The sequence below is a fragment of the Heliangelus exortis genome, chromosome 3 (assembly GCF_036169615.1).
Source record: "Heliangelus exortis chromosome 3, bHelExo1.hap1, whole genome shotgun sequence".
NCBI lineage: Eukaryota > Metazoa > Chordata > Aves > Apodiformes > Trochilidae > Heliangelus > Heliangelus exortis.
Genome location: NC_092424.1, coordinates 3,487,573 through 3,507,723, shown reverse-complemented (window position 1 = coordinate 3,507,723; position 20,151 = coordinate 3,487,573). Strand labels below are relative to the sequence as shown.

The 20,151-nt window shown below is 44.0% G+C and overlaps 1 protein-coding gene across 1 annotated transcript in view; it reads right to left on the bottom strand.

Annotated features, from left to right (window-relative positions):
* Positions 1-20,151, bottom strand: part of PGBD5 (piggyBac transposable element derived 5) — a 60,599-nt gene that overhangs the window by 22,994 nt on the left and 17,454 nt on the right. Inside the window, exons 2-3 of the mRNA XM_071738925.1 lie at positions 9,233-9,660; positions 918-1,052 (exon numbers count right to left, since the gene is read on the bottom strand). Of these exons, the coding sequence (XP_071595026.1) occupies positions 918-1,052; positions 9,233-9,660 (563 nt within the window). The remainder of the gene's footprint in view (positions 1-917; positions 1,053-9,232; positions 9,661-20,151) is intronic.

The window sequence follows — 20,151 nt, the reverse complement described above, 5'->3', positions numbered from 1 at the left end:
GCTCCCAGTGAGCCTCTTTTCTTGCCCAGCTACTCAAACAGGGATTCATGGTCCACATTTTACTGTGAATCAAGGTTCAGCTGTAGCAAATCCACAGGCCCTGCAGTTTTGACATGAATTCAGCCTCAGCAGGAATATGCACCTCCTGCCTGCATCTCTGAACATGCTCAGGAACATGTAGGACACCACATTAGCACTGAAGCTCTTTGGGGAAAAAAAAAAAAAAAATCAAAAAATATCTTCCCCCTCACCTCAAGGTATCAAAATAAAGGGACAGATTTTTCAAGAGCTCTCAAAACACATCAGCAATTGAGTAAATGGAATTTCTACTCACAATTAGAAAGGTTGCCCCTAATGCTTTACAGCACTACAAACTTTAACACCTCTCCTGCTCACACTCATATCTCACCTTGAAGTCACATTGGATTTTATTTCTTTGCCTGAGAAGTAGAGGTGTGAAAAGAGATGTAAGAGGAAACCCTGCTAATATGTTTCTCCCAGAAAAAATGGACATCTTGAGACCACATTGATTTAGTCTGTTGGGCACCACTGGCTGCCCCAGTGTTATACTTAGAAAGAGAAGCTGACTCATTAAAAACCCCAGAAGTCCCAGTACCTGGACAGTTAGATAAACTTAAGATAGACAAACAGACAGACCTTTTATCTCCATTTCAATGTAATTAGCTCAGGGCTGGCAGACAGGGAGGGCAGCATTAGAGGCATCAGTTAAATCAGAGAAGCAGCAGAGCACTGGGAACTTTTCATCCCCGTCCTTTGCATTTAGGATCTGAGTCAGGGCCCTGCAGATTGCAGTCCTTGGCAGGGGGATGAAGACAAGGGACTGTCACCTCTGGTCCTGCAGTACACTCAAGGGCCTGCTGGAACTGAATCAAGACATCTGAGGAGGTAAAACCCACCTGGCAGATGAAACCAGTGGATGAGCACTGCCGAACCCAAAGACTGAATTTCCTCTTTTTCCTCTTCCTCAGCTCCCTCTCCGTGCAGGTGGCAATGAAAACAGGATCCTCATCAATCAGGGGCTCGTGTAGCACCTGCCAAAAAAAAAAAAAAACGTGAGGGGAGGAAAGAAACAAAGGGCATTTACATGTTAACATCCTTCCAAAATGTGGCCTCCACCTCTCAACTATTATCTACAGCTCAATGTGCCTCCAAAATGAGGCAGGGAGTGGGGAGGGGGGGTTGTCAGCAGGATCCTTCTTCAAGCTTCATCATCAGCTTCATCTTGTTTGGCAGAATGTCTTCCACCCAAATATCCCCTACAATGTGTTGTAAAGAACACTTGATTACAGCAAAGGAGAACACACAGCAAAGAGGGAGAGAAGTTAAGGGAGGAAAAGATATTTTCTGTTGCCACTTAAAGAGGTCAAAAAGAAACAGAAAAGACCTTTACCTGGTGGAGGTTTTCAGGGAGGCCTCTGCTGCCTCAGGAGCTGAAAAATTTGACAAAAGGAGGAACAAAGAAAGGACCAGCAGCAGGAATAGAAAAGGACAAGGCAGGTTGGAGCAGGTAATGAAAATCTGCAAAAGTGAAGCAATTTCTGCATTCTGCACCCAGATGATGCAGAAAGTGGTTCCCTGTTCCTCATAGCTGTTTTGTTATGTTTCTCTCCATTAAGTGGGTAGCAGAGTTGTTAGTTTTTATGGCACAGAACCCACCCATAGAAGATCAGTACAACCTCCCTGCAGCTCACAGGTAGCTGTGCATGACATCCACATTGCAGACTGCACAGGGGCTGAGGGGTCCAGCAAGTCACCTGTGAGTAAAAATGCTTAGAAACTGCTGAAACATCTCAGCTGATGAATCCTGACCAACTTCAGACACCTAAATAGAAACTAAACCTAAACTTCAGACACCAACATCTAAATCAGTGCAAGTCACTGCAGGCTCCCCTCTTAGGACACGACAGGGGAGCCACCCTGGCAGGCCACCATTTAGACCCTTCTAAAGCCACATGTAAAACAAGTCAGATGGGTTAGGATCTAAAGAAACCTGTTTTTTTCCAGAGTCATCACCTCAGGAGACAGAATACCCCTGGAGCAGGTGCTCTCCCCCTCAGACCAACCCTTTGCACGTCTGCCCGGGCTCTACTTTTGCACCCATCTGTGTGCAGGCAGTGGTGGGGATGAGAATAAAGCTGCATTTAACCTGGGAGTGCTGCTCCTAGAAGAGATGTAGTGGGTAAGCAGTTAAGTATCAGTGATGAGCAGCTGCTGGCCTCCTCCTGAATACAAGATGTTTGTTGAACATCCTTCTGCCAGCCCAAAATAGGCACCCGTGCCCTCCCCTGCACGCTTTCATTTATCCACACTCCACTTCTTAACAGCTCATAAAACATTCAGAGAGCCATCTGAAAGCACTCTTGTGAAATGCTCAAATTATACCTCCAAATGCAGATGAAAGCAAGGGAAGCTGCACACAAAACTCTTTCGTTTGTAATGCTTGCAATTGCCCCCTTCCCCCACTGCAGCCAAATCCTCTTCCTCTCTCAAGGGCCACACAAAACACCACTCTTCTTTCCAAAGGCTACCTGGGGTACTTCACACCTCCAGCTCAGGGAATTCTGAGAGTGTTTTGCAAATATTAAACGTGCCCTCGTTTCTTTCTGCCTCTTCTGGGCAGAGAGGAGGGCCAACATCCCTTGGGATGGAGCTAGATATGCTGTTAGGAATTCCTCACCTTCTGGAAAGACCCTCTTAGCCTGCCAGATCCTTCTGAGTGCTGTGGTTCAACTGGTAGGATGTAGGATGGAGAGCAGCAGGAAGAAAAAGCTGTAAAAGCATCACTTGTGGAAATTTTTTGCCTTCTGTCACGAGCTCAGCTCCCTCCTCTGCACCAGAACATCAGCTCTCCCCACTGCATCCTGCTTACCCTTCCCACTCTAAGGCACAGTGAAATCTGTCAGCCTTAAACCTAGAAAGCAAATCCAAATGTTGAAAACCACTCCTCTTCTTTCTTTTCTCTCTACCCACTCACAGCCCTGCCTTCCCCAGGGACCCAGAGCTTCCTGTCCTCTTCCCTATCCCCAAAGCTCAACACATCCCATAAGAAGACAAGAGCTCCACCAAAGCCCCCAAGGAACTGCTGGGAAGGGGGAATGAAAATGGAAAGAGAGGAGGGCAAGAGCTGATGTTGCTGCCAAAAGGAATGCCAACAGGATGGGAAACTGGAATGAAAACCCTGGAGCTTGCTCTTCTTGCTTCCTCCAGAGAGGGTGGGGAGGGAAGTTTTCTCACTCCTCCCTATCCAAACACTGCTTCAACAGCTCTAAAGTTCTCTGCAAGCAAGGAACTGCCTGGGCTGTGCCCACAGCTGGAACAGCTGATTCCTGCCTTGTTTTCAAAGGGGGAAATGTGTTGTTTCTGGCACTGATGTGGTGTTTTCATGACCCAAGTTAGCCCTATTGCCCCTGACCAGTCCTATTAGTTTGTTCACTCTCCTTGACTCTCAGTTTCCTTGCTCCTTCTGTAATCTCAAATCCACATCTTTGCCAAACACCCATGCAAAGTGGGAGCTGCTCCTTTCCCCATTCCCCATTCCTGCTCTGCCCACTTTTCCAGGAATGAGCTTAATGCCCTCATGGCACACTTTTTCCTGCCTCTCATCTTCCCAGATAAAAATCTACTTTCTACTTAATTGACTCCTACACATATTCCTGGCCACCTCTTCACCATCTTTGACTCACTCCCCATGTCCTCTCCTTTTCCCATTCTGACTTCCCTACAGGAAAGAAACCTTGTGGATTTCTTAATAGAAGTTACCCCCCTTTTTCTTCACTCAAATCCCCAGTTGTGTTCCAGTCTAAGCTTTACTCCCCCACAGCTATCCCACTGTGTGGTTTTTTTCCTTCTTCTATACAGCCATCCTCAGCCCTCCTAGATCTTCTTGCAAAGCTTTCACTCCTCATTTTCCCTCAAAAAAAAGAGATGCACTCCAAGTGTTGGGAGTCCCATCTTGGAGTCTTGCCTCTCCAGCAACTGCTCCATCTCCCAGCACCTTTCTTTTACTGAAAAAAAAACAGATACCACTCTCAGAAATGCCTTTCTTCTCCATTTTACATCACCTCCAAAACTTTTTCCAACCCCAGAGTTCCACCCATTCTGTTCTCACCACAAAAAGCAGAACCCAATAAGCCCAGCACCACTAACTCTGCTGGACTTGGACTTCTTGGACCCCACTGCCTTAGAATAATGAGCAAACACATCCTTGAGACAGCTCCTGTTCTTTTAGCTCCGTGGCCATCCCCAGCACAGGCTGTCTCCTGGACAAACTTCTTCCCCTTGCCTTGTGTCTGGTTTTTGGTGGGCACCATCCAGTTGGAAACTGAGTCCCTTGGCTGACTGCACTTTATGCCCAGATTAAGCCACTGCATCTGCTTCTTTGCACCAAAACTAAATTCTCTGCTGGTATCTGACACCTCTGCTTGCATATCTTCCTGCCACTTCTGATTTTATTATGCTGCATCTCCCTTCCCTTAAGATAGCCCCTTAATATCTCCTTTTTTTCTGGCCACTGCAGACATCCCTCTCCTCCTGCTGCAGATCTCACTGGCCAAGGAATCTGAATCTCTTTATTTCCAGCTCCTTGCAAGGTCTTCTGAGCCAGGCACTGCCTGCATTTTCCATGCTTTCTGAGTAATGTTTCCCATTTTAGACTAACAACCCACCCACCCAGTCAAATTTTCATCCAAACCCACAGCCACCCTCCAAGAGTTTTCCTTTTGGCCTCAAGGTGAGGCAATCCTGCCCTCCAGGTTGCCATCCTCCTGGTCCATCACAGTGGCCACATCACTTTTCTTCATTTCTCTCTGATAGATCTTCTTTAATACATCAGACTGATTCTTTCTCTTCCCTTTTAAAGTCCTGCTTGGCCTCTCCACATTTTTCTGATCTTCTTTGCCATCATTCAAAGGTTAACTCCCACCTTCAATGGAACCAAGATTTCAAAGAGTCTTACAATGATTTGGGTTGGAAGGGACCTCTACAGGTCACCGAGTCCAACCTCCCTGCAGTAAGGATTTCTTGTTCTTCTACTAATTTATTATCAATTGACTCTCTTTCAAGAAAAAGAATAAAATCAGTTTGTACAGCCCTTCATTACCATTAGGTAGTTTAAAACCAGCCATAAAGGTTCATAATTTTCTGCTGTTAAATTCTCCCTAAAATCTGCTTTCACTGGAGGATCAGTTGACCCAGAGCTACAGGACATCAGAAATGTCCCTTGCTTCTCAATATACTCATTGTTCCTCTCTCTGCCTTTCTCTTGCTCTGTGCTTGATGCTTGGCTGATGACTTCTCAACAGTGACATCTTTGTGTCCCACTCACAGGAGCCCCAAGACAGAACCCTCCTGGTTTGGGACTGGAACACTTACAAAGACTCATCCTGTAAACAAGAAAACTGAGATGCAGCAGGTGTGGCTTGAGCAAGATCTTCTCATTTGGAAATGCCCAGTATTAAATCAACATTTAACCATGAGGACACAGAGAGAGATGAGCTGACCAGCCTTGTTTTGCCTCTCTGCGGTTCAGAGAAAATGCCAGCTGATGCTGGGAGCTGGTTTGGAAGAACTTCACTGAAGCATTGAAACTGCCCTGTGATGCCAAAAGGAGCAGAAAACAAACAAACCCAACTTTGTCACTGCTCCCACTCAGTCACTGCTCCCACTCAGTCACTGGTCCCACTCAGTCACTGGTCCCACTCAGTCACTGGTCCCACTCAGTCACTGGTCCCACTCAGTCACGTCTCTCTTCTTGCCAGGGAGTTCACTCCTGCCTGAAGTAAGGATTTAAACTGACTTTTCTCTGCTGACATTTCACCAGGGAGGTGCAGACCTGGTTCCCAGGTGGCAAAGAGAAGGAAGGGACTTTGGGAAGAGAGGAAGAGGAGAATGGAGGGGCAGGCAGGGACAGCAATCCTGTCTGGTCACATCCTGCTGATGAGCACAGAACTGCTCAGCAGGCACAGGACAGCTGAGCAGTGATGTTGTTTTCCTGACCTCCTCTGGTTTCTGGAATTCAGTGAATCTCCTTGGCAGGTGAGTACCCTTCAATTTGGTGCAGGACCACCCCAGCTCAGGCATCTGCCCTGTCTCCAACTTGGAGATAGCAGCACAGAGACAAAGCCAAGAAGCCAAGAGACAACCCTGGTTCCAGGCACAGATGCAAAACTCCTCGTTGCTTGGGTGGAGGCAGCAGTTATTTCTACAGGGACAGGATGCAGAGATTATTCCTGTCATTGCTATCCAATCTAGGTCAGTGCACATTATTTTTTTTTAACTTCTGAAATGGCAGCTCGTGCTGCTGACACACAATTACACTGTTCTGCCCTTCCAGTCCCTTCATAAGCTGGAGAGTAATTATTTCCTTTTGTTTGCTCAGTATATTTAGCAGAATAATTATAATTCACTGGATTGTTTTCTTTGTTTTGCCATATTGGCATAGTTCTCTCTCTCCCTCTGTTCCCTTACATAGCAACCATGGTATCATTTTTGCATGCACATTTTTGGGGGGAGTCACGCATGAGAAAAAAAAAAACACCTTAATGTTTTCTGACAGAAGCTCCACTTGCTTCTGTCAATCTTTGCTAGCTCTCAAAAAAAAAAAAAAAAAAAATCTATAGAAGAAATAACAGTGAAGGCAGATGCTGCACTGTCTGCTGGATGCAGTCTGCTCTGTCCATTGGGGTGAGCTAAAGGTGGCATCTTCCTGACCCATGTTCTGTGAGGCCATAGTGCCAGAGGAAGAAAAGTCAGTGACAAACCTACCTACAGCCCCCAACACCCTTGTTGGATTCAGCAGCAAGGAGCCCAAGCCATTCCTTTGCCTGATGCCACCTACAAGATGTCACCTAAAGCTTTGGTGAGGATCACAGCTCAGGCACGAGCCACCCAGACCCCCCAGGTCTGATGTTTAAAGTCCAGATGTCCCTGCAGCAACAAATCCATTTTAAACTTGGGATTCCAGACATCCTGATTATGGAAACCTGGGCCCCTCTTCCCAAAACCCCTTCAGAGGCAGCAAATCCAAAATCTAAATGGGGCTTTCCCCTTTTTCCTTTGTTTCTCTGCGACTGGGATATTATTTTTAATTATTTCTTTTATTTCTCACTGGGCCTGACATTCTGGGCTTGATGTTTACTGCAGTCTGCTAATCTGCTCTCCAGACAATCTCCATGGAGAGGTCTTTCCTGACGTTTGGAGCAGATGGGGTCCTTGTGTCTTGAGACCCCCAGTGTGGTCCCCAGGATGACACCCAGGAGGATGTCAGGCACAGGGCTCCTTTTGGGAGGAGGCGTGGAGCATCCTCCAGTAGGCTACCAGCCCTACATTGAAGTATTTTTAACAACAGATTCAAAACCTCTTTCTCTCTCATGGAGTTATTTTTGAAGCTGTATTTTAGTGCTTTTTGTTCCACTCAGTCCCATTGAAACACAGAGCAGACAAAAATCCCTGACGTAAACACTGATGAGAGAGTAGAAAAGTAAAAGGGGAAGAAATTGAACTGGGTCATCTCTACTTCCCCCCCACCCTTATTTTTTTTTTTTTTTTGAAGCAGCATCTTGTTTCCAGGTTCAACAAAAGCATAGATTTTGCTTGTAGAGATTTTGCCCCTGCCAATGGGATGCTCTGATTTTGTCAATCCAGTTCTTGCTCAGGAGGGGGGAAGGGATGGGAGAAGGGACAGACATGCAAATCAAATTTTATCCTTTAATGGATTTGCACTCCCAGCATGTCTCACAGCACCCCATTAGGAGCATTTACATTAGACAAAGTGATCACATTTCTGAAGCCTTTATCTCCTGCCCATTGAAGTCAGTGGCCATGAGGATTACATTTCATACCTTAATGAGAGCTCAGCCCAAACAATTCCATCTTTATCACTCTATTTTATCTCATTGGAAATGCACCTTGCTGGCCAGGATTAGTGAGAGAACTCCTCCCTTCTCTACACTAACAGTTTTTAGGCAGTTGCTATCCTGAATTACAAAGGTACAAATTTTATTGTCTATAAAATAGAACAAACAAACTCTAAACACTTGCTATTTATTTTAAGCACACTTCAATCAATGTGTTTCATCTACATCTTCATTCATTTTGTTCACTGGGCAAAAATGTGATGCTTCAGAGGGGCAACAGGAAGGAACAGAGGGTGATGAACACACCATTTCCAAATGTCTAAGCAAAATCTTTTTATATCTGAAAACAGAGAGATGATTGAAAAATTATTTCAAGCAGGAATGTATTTCATGCTTGTTCCTTTTTCTTTACAGACTTCTGAATGTGACCAGCAGCCACAGCTCCAAAAGGAGATCATTTATACAGGAGCAAGGTTTAAACAGTATGGTGAATATTAAGAAAAGATTTCTGCTGCACTTTAAAAAACAATAAAATGGTTCAACTGTACAGAAGTGGTCAGACAACCATCAGCTACAAAAGTTACTATTTTTAGGTCTTTCTATTGTATGCCCAGTCTATGGAGCAGCCTCCCTCCAGACTGGCATTCTGCTAATTGTACCTGGAAATGTAAATTCATCAGAGTCTGTCTACTTTTATTCCTGGAAGTGTAGAACTGAGAGGTGGGAGCAGTATTTCCATTGGCACTTTAGTTGCAAATCCACACATCACTGTTTTTCCATGGGAGCATCAATCATTAAAACCCAGGACTGGCCCAGGCACTCCACAGACACAGACAGCAAAGGCTAAAAACCTTCCCAAACCCTAAAACCTTTCCTTTGCCCAGCTGTGGGGAGGTTTTTGTGCTGCTGGACCCCACAGCAAGCATCTCCTGAGCAGGTCATTCCTAGCAAGCTCAGCTCCTGCATCCAACCCTTAGCCTGGGACTCCAGGTTGTTCATCCAGCCCAACTCCACCACCTCTGCTCCTCCTGCTCTCCCTTGAGGAGATGCAACACATCTTCCCAAGGGTGTCAAGCTCACTGAGAAGTCTGTGGACTAGATTAGAGCATCCAAGCAAGCAGCCCCAGCTCAGAGACCATCAGGAAGCATCAGGAACCTGCACTGCAGAGCCCCAACTCAGACGATGCTGAGCACTGCCAGGGGACAGTGCCACTTTCTCTCAGGTTTCCTGGAGGCAGCACAGCCTGGCTTCACATTCCCAAACCCCAGCTCCTTCCCCAGGTTCCAGGCTTCCAGATACATCCAGCCAACCTGGAGCACTTGGGTGAGATGTTCCCTGCCATGAGGTTACCTCTTACCTGGGCTTGCGACGGTCGGAAAGCAGAGTCAAAGCCATTCTGCAGAGAGTCCAGAAAAGGTTGGATTTTGTAGAGGCTGTGGGTTGTCTGGCTGGAACGGAAGGCCACGACATGGAAGTACTTCAGGATCTTCTCAAATCGGGATTGGGTCATGATAAGTGCAATGCTCTTGTTGCTGTAGAAGCCACTGCTCCAGATGCTGAGGACGGACTCGCAGTGGTGGATGCTGGTTGAGATCACGTAGCCCAGGAAGGCTTTCATCTCTGTCAAGGTGACATCAATCCAGGCTTCATCACTGCCAAACCTCTCCTGGTACTTCTTGGCATACATGTTGGTTTGGACCACCATGTTCTTTAGCACGTTGTCAGGGACAAAGAGCTGAAAAAAGTCCATGGCACTGGCAGTCAGGGGCATTTTTCGTGTTGGACCTAGGAGAAAAGCAGGAAGGGAAAAGAAACTCACTCCTGAGTGACACCAACAATATAAAGTGGGACTAAATAACTTTCCTGAAGTAGGAAAACAAGGCCAAAGTGATGACATGACTTCTTTGAAAGTATATCCACTGTCTGACAGATCTCATCAGGAAACTTCCCTCCTACATTCTGTTTTCCTCCTTTATTACACAAGGACAGCAGACTCTGAATAGTTGTTCCTTTGTAGCACGACTAGGAGGGCACAGAGGTCTGGGAGAAAGCATTTATTTAATTTTTCCACTCATGCCCCATCTGTACCTTTCACTCTCAGCACCTCTTTTGGCCTTTTTCTGGGAAGTCTTTTATTTCCCACATGCATGTCAAGGCAGTGCCTTCCTCAAACAGCCCCCAAGGAAGGTGTCTGAGTCCTCCAGAGAGTGGAGGATCATCCCTGCTGACACAATTCCTGGGCACTAGAACCAGATCCCACCCTTTCTTTTGCACCTTTAGTTCCTGCCCAGTTCCCTGTGATTAATCCAAGACTTTCAAATTTCCATACACAGATCATGCCAACATCCTTTGGAATTATTTGCCACCACATTGGAGCCTTACCCTGCACTCTGACACGACCAGAATAAGTCAAAGACATGGGCTGTCATCCCACAGCAACTCATGGGAGGTTTTTTTTAATTTTAATACATACACCAGTCCTCTTCCTCCCATAATTTAGAATCATAGAATCACAAACTGGAAGGAATCTTAAAGCTCATCCATTTCCAACCCCTCTGCATGGACACCTCCCACCAGCCCAGGTTGCTCCAAGCCCCATCCAACCTGGCTTTAAACACTGCCAGGGATGGGGCAGCCACAGCTTCCTTGGGAAATCTGTTCCAGCATCACCACCCTAAAAAGAAAGATTTTTGTCCTGACCTAAATCTTCCCTCTTCAAGCTGTCCTCTCACTACACACCTGTGCAAAAAGCCCTACCCCAGCTTTTCACTGACCTTGCACTTTCCCTGCTGGTTTCAACTGTTCCAGAAGAAAAGGGGAAAGAAAAAAAAAAACAAACCCAAAAAACTCTAAAGAAACAAACCACAAAAAAAACAACAAAAAAACAAACAAAAAAACCCAAAACCACCACCAACACCACCAAAACACACACACACAAAAATCAAAAAACCAACCAAACAAAAATACCAAATCACAACACATAAAAATAGGAGGCTCTAAGGGCTGCCAAAATGTCATGATTGCAACACTGATTGATCTCATAAATCTGGCACCTTAATTTCCAGCTCCCCTTCAGCCCTGGCCCTCATGCTCTCATGGCACATCCTTAGTTACAGCAACAACTAAAGCTTGCAGGAGAAATCTTGCCTGCAATGGTACTACAAGGAACAACACAAAGACTGTGGTTGGACTTGCTCTTAAGCCTTAATACTTTGGTGAACTCAAAAATAGCAAAAATAGCACCAAAACATTGAAACAGTGAAGCTTCAGATTACAAAGAATGCCACAAAAGCAATCAAAATTTTGTTGTTGATTTTTTGCTTTTTTTGGTTTTACAAGTGCATTGGGGAAAGAAACAGGTATTTAAAGGTTACTTTCCAATTTTAATTTGCAAGAGAAGAGAAGGGAAAGAGTTCAGTTGAAAGCCCATTCCTCTATACAACAGGACCAGAGCACGACATAAACCACGTTCTGATAAGGACTGAGCAGAAAATTTCAGCTGAAAGGTTTCCATTATCAAGTGAAAACTACAGGGCTAGAACAGATATATTTAACTTGAACTGTTATTGCAATAATAAAGCCTCTTATCAAAGAGTTCTCTTCTTTTGATCAGGAGACTCACATTCAGCTGGCACCCACCAGACTCTTAGAGCTGAGAGAAAATGCTCTACAAAATGCTCTACAAAAAATGCTCTACAAATGATTCTGAATGAATGACTTGGAGAACATCACTTTCTCCTTCCCCACAACCTAACCAGGTTTGGATATTTCTACAGCAGACACAGCTTTCTGAGAATAATACACTGCACAGACTCTATTCCTACTCCTACAGAAAGCCTGGAGTAGTTATGGAGTAAAACTCCAGTGCCTGGACAAACTTCCAGGTAAGCCATAGAGGTGGTTTTTAAATTTTTTTAAATTCAGAACCTGGGAGTGGGGGTAACAATTTAAATCTTGCCTACAGCAACCAAAATGCACCCCTGAAGCATTCAGCCTGATGAAGTGCAATGGGTCAGAGAGACAGCTGGATATGGGCAACAGGCTGGAAATCAAGAGCACAAAAAAGGGTATTTTTGGGTGTAATTAAGTTTTCAGTAGCTGCACAAGTTTGCCTTAAAAAGTGATGATGGAGAACTGCCAGGAATCCTGGAAAAGGACAACCCTGCCTTACCCAGCAGCCTTATCCAGCCACACATCACCAACTCTCTGCTGTCCTTCTTGAAATAAATATGCAAGATTTGTACCCTCTTTGCCATGCAGAGCCTACAGAGCTCTAAAAAGAGTGAGCTGAATCACTTACTGACTCAAACATCAACCTAATTGTTGACTAAATATAATTCTGAAAGCCCCTGTATAATCTCATTGTCTTAAAAAGCAGCTTTTATTGGCAAAATTGATTCATAATTTACTGATTTGCCATGAAACAGGAGTGACAACATTGAATTTCAGTAGGAAGAGAAATGAATTTTTAACATGAATTGGGGTTTGCATAGTTAATGACTAGTCTAAACTAAATTATTTAAATATGACTTTCTATCTAAGTACACAAATACATCCCATCCAGAGAATCAACCACACAAGAAACCTGAATAGTGAATTTGCACTTTTAAAAGATTTTTACATTGACTTAAATGGCATTTACCCAGAAACTCCTGATAGAAAGAGAGTTCAGTGTTCCTTAAATGCACCATTTACCTTTCAAAGCTTTACTGAGGCAAACAGAATAGTGGCCTTGCCTAGTCTTACAGAACAAATACACAATTATGACTGCAAAAATTCAGATTTTTCTCTCTCCTCTGTGCTAGCACCTGGGCATGGAGAATATATTTATTCACACAGGGATTTTGCTTTAAAAATCCATCAGGATTTCCAACATACATTCAAGCAGAAAAGCACTCCTGGAGTTGCCCAACATGAGGATAGAGCTGTGGAGATGCAGGGTGGGGACAGAGTGACCTGGGCAGCACCAGCACTTTGGGCTGGCTTAATTAATTTTGCAGCACATGGAAAAGAACCTAAACTTCTCCTGTTAGGATACAACATGGACACACAAACTCTCCTTCCTCCTCACCCTGCCTCCCAGGAAAATCCTGCATGTGCAACCAGCACCAATTCATCAGTGCTACCACAACCTATTTTCACCAGGTTCATCCCATTTTCTGCTTTGCACTCTGAAGGAATGTTTCCCCCAGAGGCAAACCTATATTAATTGTTAAGAAGAGACTCCAAACAAATACAGGGGAAGCAGGGAAAGCCATTTGTGTTTCCATACTTGGAGGTCCAAGTGTGGAGAGGAGGTTGGCACCTCGCCCTCAGCCCGCACGCACTGCGGAGCCCGTTTTGGCTCAGCTCTGCTCAGGGCAAACTGCAGCAGCATCCCTGGGGCTGGTGCCTAAGGAGAGAGCAGCCTGCGTGCTCAACTGCTCAGCAAGCAGAGACATTGCAGAAAAAAAGCAAAAAGATTGAAGGAAAAGTTCACATTTCATTTCTCTGTGGCCATCCTGCAGGCAGCACCCGCGCGTCCTTCCGCAATCTCAGCTCCCTCTTGGATGGGTCCCCAGCTGTCACCTTCTTCCCCCTGCCTGTCCCACCAGTGTTTCTAGACTTCCTTACTCAGCAGCATGTTAAAAAAAGCAGGGGGAAAAAGCAGGAAAAAAAAAAAATTCCAAATGGATTAACTGCATTTTCCTAATTTTTTTTTTTTTTTGCAGGACTAAGTAATTTGAGTACGTTTTTAATGAGTAATTTCTCTTTTTCCATTTTTCCTGTTTTACCAACCTGTTATTTAGCAGCTCAGAGTTCAGAAACTCAGAATAAAAAGCTTCAAAACCTACTGTAATCCATCGTTACTTCCAACTTAACATAAAAATCTTGAGGTCAAAAGCACTGTCACTTGGGGCAGGATAAATCAGATGTTTCAGAAGGAAACCCAGTGGATGAAAACATTCTTTTTACTTTGCTGTGTAAAAGACTTAGAAATCTTATTGAAAGAGTAACTAAAATTCATTATAAAATATTCTGTTACCTTGATAGGCCCAGGTACAATGCCCATCCAAATCTCATGGTTTGGAAACAATTCTTTGTACAGAGCTAATCCAGGGCTGACTTGAAATTATTTAACTTCACTGAATACTCCTGAATCAGGCACAGGAGTGATAGAAGCATCAGTTAAAAGTATTTAGAAGGCATTTTATTGCTTTCTGAGCAAGAATCTAAAAACCTAGTCACACATAAGGTGCATTATATACAGACACAGAAAAATCTATCCACAAGTTTATTTTTTGTCAATTAGGAAATATTTTCCCCTCTGACACAAGGTACAGCTTTCAAAGACCAGGGTTTGAAAAGCCAATTAATGCCTTTTCCCTAAGTCCAAGAAATCAGAGACAGTTTTATATTCCTGGGTTGTTCATCTCCAAAAGCACACAGCATTATTTTGGGGTCTTATTTAGAGAACATCAAAAAATGCTATCAGAAGATTTCTGTCAGAAAATACACAGCCATAAAAAAAAAAAAATCACGATTTTTTTGTGTAAAGTGTCAACTGATGAAATATGACAGACAGTTTCAACAATTTTTCATCATTCTCAATGAGCAGAGATCAATATAAGGGGATTAAAAAAAAAAAACAAAACCAAAAAAAAACCAGGAACAAAATGAAGCCCAGTGTTTTAGTATTTCCCAAGTGAGATTTTTCAGAAGTTCAGTTTCACACTAAGCTCCCTCCTGTAAGCTCTGGAAGCACTGGAGCTTATCTGCCTTGCCAGAAAATCAGTTTTCATATCAGCTCTGTTCTTAATGGCCTGGAAGAAATGTACATCAGAACATTCTCCAACCATAGCCAGTTTGATGGCTTTATGACAAGCCAGCCAAGACAGCTCAAAGTGAGTGCATGTGACACTTCTCTATTGTATTCCAGTTTATTTTAGATACTGCTCCCTTGTAGGAAATGGGCAGCAAGCACCCAGGCCTTTAATAGAGGATCTTATGCTGTTTGCATTTCATTCATCTTCATTAAAAAGAGCAATCAAAGCTTCTCCTAAGTCAAAGGAGTCATCCTAACTTAAAATCATAGAATGGTTTGGGTTGAAAGGGACCTCAAAGATCAAGATCCAACCCTCCTGCCTGGGCAGGGACATCTCCCACAAGCCCAGGTTACACAAAGCTTCCTTAAGTTATCCTACCTGTAGCTCTGACCAAGTTTTAAGGCAAGTGGATGCTTCCATTTGCTATTCTGGTAGATGAATCTTGCTTTCCTTTGTCCTTCCCAGCACAAGAATTCTAGATAAATGATAAAACCCATGATCCATACTCTGGAGCTGCTTGGAACTCAGAGCCAAGCCGTGAGGATGCACTAAAAAAAACAAACCAAACCAAACCAAACACCTCCCAAACAGACACCACATGGACTTTCTTCCACGTGGAAGAGAAAATTGGAGAGTTCTTCCCAAGATTGTTCTCCTCTTGGACCACAAGGGCTCTCTCAGCAACCCATGCTTCGAGGGAAGGTTTTATTTGCTCACTTTCCACCAGAAACTTTCCACTCCTGCCTGGCCCTTCAGGAGCACAAACTTTTGCTCTACATTTGGTTTCAGTGATATTTATTTCCAGCTGTTTAGCAATGTGTGATTTGCCTGCACTTTTCCAACCTCTGTAAGGAAACCTCTGGCAATGCCTCCTCATCTGCACGTGGTCACAAAAATTGCTCTCAACAGCTCCTGTGAAAGGGCATTTCCTCTTCCTTCCTCCCCCAGCATAAAAAAAGGATTTTTTTTCCTCATAGCATCAGCAATAAAGTGAGCCACACATTGCAGACTGACTTCTATCTGTGGAGAGAATTAAGAGCTGGGTCTAAAAGCAATCCAAGGAGAAACAAAAAGGGATTGAAAACCACCCCACAGCTGCTCTCTGTTGCCTCTGCTCAGAAGAGTCCTGGGATGAGGTCTGACAAGTTAAATAAAGAACTTATTTGGTCAACCAAAAAATAAAATTAAAATTAAATGGTAAGATTTAGGCAGGTAAATGAAGGAAATCCCTGCAATCCAGCTTGATTCCCTGCTGTCTAAAGGATCCTGATATCCACCCAACTTTCTCCAGCATTACAGAGAAACCCTTTAGGGTCAAGTCATGTCAAGCTGGCACAGGTAGAAACAACTCCTGTACCTCTTCCCACTGGAAGTCTTGCCTGGAAAAGGTGAAGAACATCAGTGGGGCACCAAGAAGAAGATTGGGATGCCAAGGGTAACGGGTTTGGGCAGTCAGTTTGCAGGTTACCACATGGCATAGGGCATCATATGAAAACAGTTAAATTTCTGGAAAACAGTTGAATTTCTGGACACTTTCAGGGGACCAAGAAGGAAAAGTTTCACTCTTTTCCCACTGCCTAAATGCTGTATCACCAATAGCACTGATCTAAGAATGAGAACATATGAGAGACTGTGGAATGGAAGTGCAGCTGCTTGCAGAGTTACACAACAGCCAAAAAAACCCCATTTAATTAAAAGTCTACTTATTTGCCTTTACCATCATGTTTTACAGCTACAAAGCCTTCAAGCTGGGAGATGTGAAACAGAGAGAATAAAAAGCCCACTGTGGGTAATGCTGACAACTTTAATGACATCCTCACCCCTTGCAATCTTACAACTACCATCTGGGCACCACTCTCAACCCCCAACAGAACCTCCCAAGCAGTGTCTTATGCTGGGCACACTTATGAAATAACCCCAAAATACAGCATGGGGAGTTTTTATGTCAGCAAAACTTCCACTCTCAGCAGGGTGACCCTGGTAGCTAAATCCCAGAGGCTGGTTTGGGATGGTCCCATGGTGGAGGGAGATCCCAGCAACTTTCATACATCTTTCTCTCCCAGGTCTGCTCTAGCACACACTGTTCAAAAATACCACTATTCACATCCAAACTGCTCCTTTCTAGCCAATAATAAAAAAAAAATATATATCTATATATATATATATCCACCTGTATAAGCATTAGCAATATTTGATGTAAAAACACTACCTCCAAAGGGGGTGATTTTATGTTTGAAGAGGGGAAAACAGCTTAGCATGTTTTCCAGGCAAATCATCAGGACATTTAATTTATCTTTGTAACTAAAGTCAATAAGCAAGTGACCCAAGTAATGAGATGCTGAAAGCCTTCACATCAAACCCTGCCTTTACTTGCAGCACAAACACATATGCCACTGAAAAATGAAACTTGTTTTTGAGTGAGTCTCATGAGGAAATGGCTTTGTTAAAAAATTGGCTATTAAACAAACAGATAAATAAAATTTATCAACTGGAAATCCTGGTGGTTCAGGAAAGTGTTAGAGACAATCTTTTCATGCAAGAACATTTATTTCCCTGGAGCAATGGTTCAGCTCCATCCCACATGAGCTAAGGGAGCTCTGCTCTCTGGAATTGCTTCCCAGCAGCTCCAGCCTCTCCCTGGAGGAGACAGAGAACATGGTAGGGTCAGCACAAAGTCCCCAAAGCCTTGGATGCTTTTTCCCATACACAGAACCAAGCAGCTACACCCACATGGAAGAGGCTGATGAGCGGCAGCCCAGCTGGAAGAGCTCAAACCCCAGAATCTGGCCATGGAGGTTGGTGCCAGAAACCCTATGGGAATGACATAGGATGATTTTTCAAACCTGCTTTTTTTTCCCACTGTCCCAGCCTTCCCTGGATTTTAGTGCTCTCTGGAGGGAAGCACACACAAGCATTTCTAGGGGAGTTCCCAGTAAGACAAGGATTCTCTGCCCCAGACCTGGTATATTGGGCTTAGAGGCAGAAGAAAGTCAAATATTTCTTAGGATGCTAAGCTGAAGGAGCTGGGGGTGTTCAGCCTGGAGAAGGATCCAAGGAGACCTAATGATGACCTTCCAGTCCCTGAAGGGGCTACAGGAAAGCTGGGGAGGGTCTGGAGTGATAGGATGAGGAGCAATGGTTTTTAATTAGAGAAGCAGAGATTTAGGCTGGATGTTAGGATAAAGTTCTTTACCACCAGGGGAATGGAAAAATGGAAACAGGATGCCCAGGGAGGTGGTTGAGGCCTCATCCCTGGAGATATTTAAGGTGAATCTTGATGAAGCTCTGAGCAACCTGATCTAGGTGAGGGGGGGTTGGACTGGATGTCCTTTAGAGGTCCCTTCCAACCCAAATTATTCAAGGATTCTAAGAAGATGCAACCAGAGATAATTTATTTACAATCCTTGCCACAGCCAGGGCTTCTTTATGTGTGCACGGGATCACTTTGGGTGCTTTCTGTTTCCTCTTTGCTCTTGTACTCCCATCCCTCACTTCACTGCTTTTTTTTTGGGTGCTTTTTGTTTCTTTTCTCTTGTACTTCTACCCCTCATTTCACTTTTTTTTTGGGGTGCTGTTTCCTTTTTGCTCTTGCACTGCTACCCTTCATTTCACTAATTTTTTTTGTGTGCTTTCTGTTTCCTTTTTGCTCTTGTACTCCTACCCCTCTTGTTCCACTGCATTTTTTCCACCCTGGCTCTGCCAGCTCTTGGAAGTGACCACGAGCTGTCTGAACACCTAAACTCAAAACAACCAAGCAGGTGGGAAGTTCAGTAAATGACTTTTTATACCCCATGCACATCAACAGCCTTAATCCTCTTACCACAACATGGGATACATGACAGCACTCTCCAACTGCTTAAGCTCCCTAATTACTCTTAAAGCTCCACAAAGTCCCAGTTTTATGAAACCAGAGCATTTTTTCAACAGGAAAACCTCAAAGTGAATAAATAAAATGTGATCATCTTTGGGAAAAAAAAAAAAAAAAAAAAATACTACTTGTACTGCCTGTGTTAACTCCAGGGTGCCACAGATGTGTTGACCAAGGGCTGTACCCCCAGGGAAGGCTTTCAGGGAGTTTTATCTGCAAAGAGAGAGTCAGAAGCAAAACTCAGAGCTGCAGGGAAGTCAGAGTAGGATCTAGAAATAACACTGCAACCTCTGACCAGCTCCTGGGTGCAGTCATCCCACCCCACGTTGTGCCCCACAGCTGCCAGAACACTGTCTGCTACATGGAACCAGGTTTGCAAAGAAGGTTTTCTTCCTCCACAACCTTTCAGGAGAGTTTTTTTGTTAGTTTGGAGCCAATGTTCACCTCCTCAAACCCAGCCTTAGGATGCTGGACCTTGGGATCAGGCAGGGAAAAGATGGGAGGTCAGCAGAATGCTCACTGGAAACCACAGCTACACTTGGACATCACCTTCTCCATGCTTCTTGGGGGCTGCCAATGGATGAACCAATAAAACTGAAAGGCCTTGCAGTATTTAATCACTGTAAGAACACACCTCAGCTTGTAAAAGGAAGAAGTAGCTTTTATTTCTCATTTTGAACATAGCAGCAATAGAGATCTCATATAGCAGAGACTTTCAGAGCTCCATAGTGTGCTCACAGAAGGAAAAAGAAAAAAAAAAAGGTTTTTAGTGATGAAATCTGGGTCATTTTGAGTAGTGGAGTGGAAGACAAAGCAAATAAATATTTCTGCTATATTTAAAAAAAAAGGCCCAAACATGAATTCCTTGAGTTTGCAGGTGTAATTCTACAGGATGCACCTGGAAGGTAAATTTAAATCAGTAACAGGGGAACAAGCACTGCTAAGTGTGTCCTTCTGGTTGCAAAGTGCCAGACACTTCACATTAAGGGTTCCTACAGAGGCTTCTGGGCATTATCACACCAGAAATAACAGCTTCCCATTCTGGAACCACAGATTAGGACATTTATAGCTCAAGACCTCAGTGACTGGAGGTTCTCATTTCCTACCTATGTTCTTCCCCTTACAGAAGAAGTGTGCTGCCTTCACAGCAGGGCTCAGAACACAGCTTTGGATCACTAAACTGCAGCTAAATCCTCTATCATTTGGAAAAAAAGAGTCTGGAACAAGAGCCTGTGACTGTTTAGAAGCCACAGGCAAAGTTGATGGCAAGCTAAAGTTTTACTAACATAGAAATAAGGATGTTTCTGAGTATGTTTTCTGCTCTGTAAGCCCTGGCCCTGTGTCCTGTCCTGCATGCTCTCATCTACTTAGAGATTGATTTTCTAAAAGGGGAAAGATGTGAGCTGCTGTTTGGTTTTGTTTTTTTTTAAATCAGGCTGGCTTGTGATTTCATAGGATGGAGTGTATTTACTCAAGTCACAGGAAAAGTCCCCATTTCAAAAAGGGCCATGAACTGTGACTGCTGCTTAAAGACAGAAGTGATGCTTCCCTTCCAAAGTGCCCACAAGTATTTCCTGAGTTGAGGAATTGGGAGTCAGCATC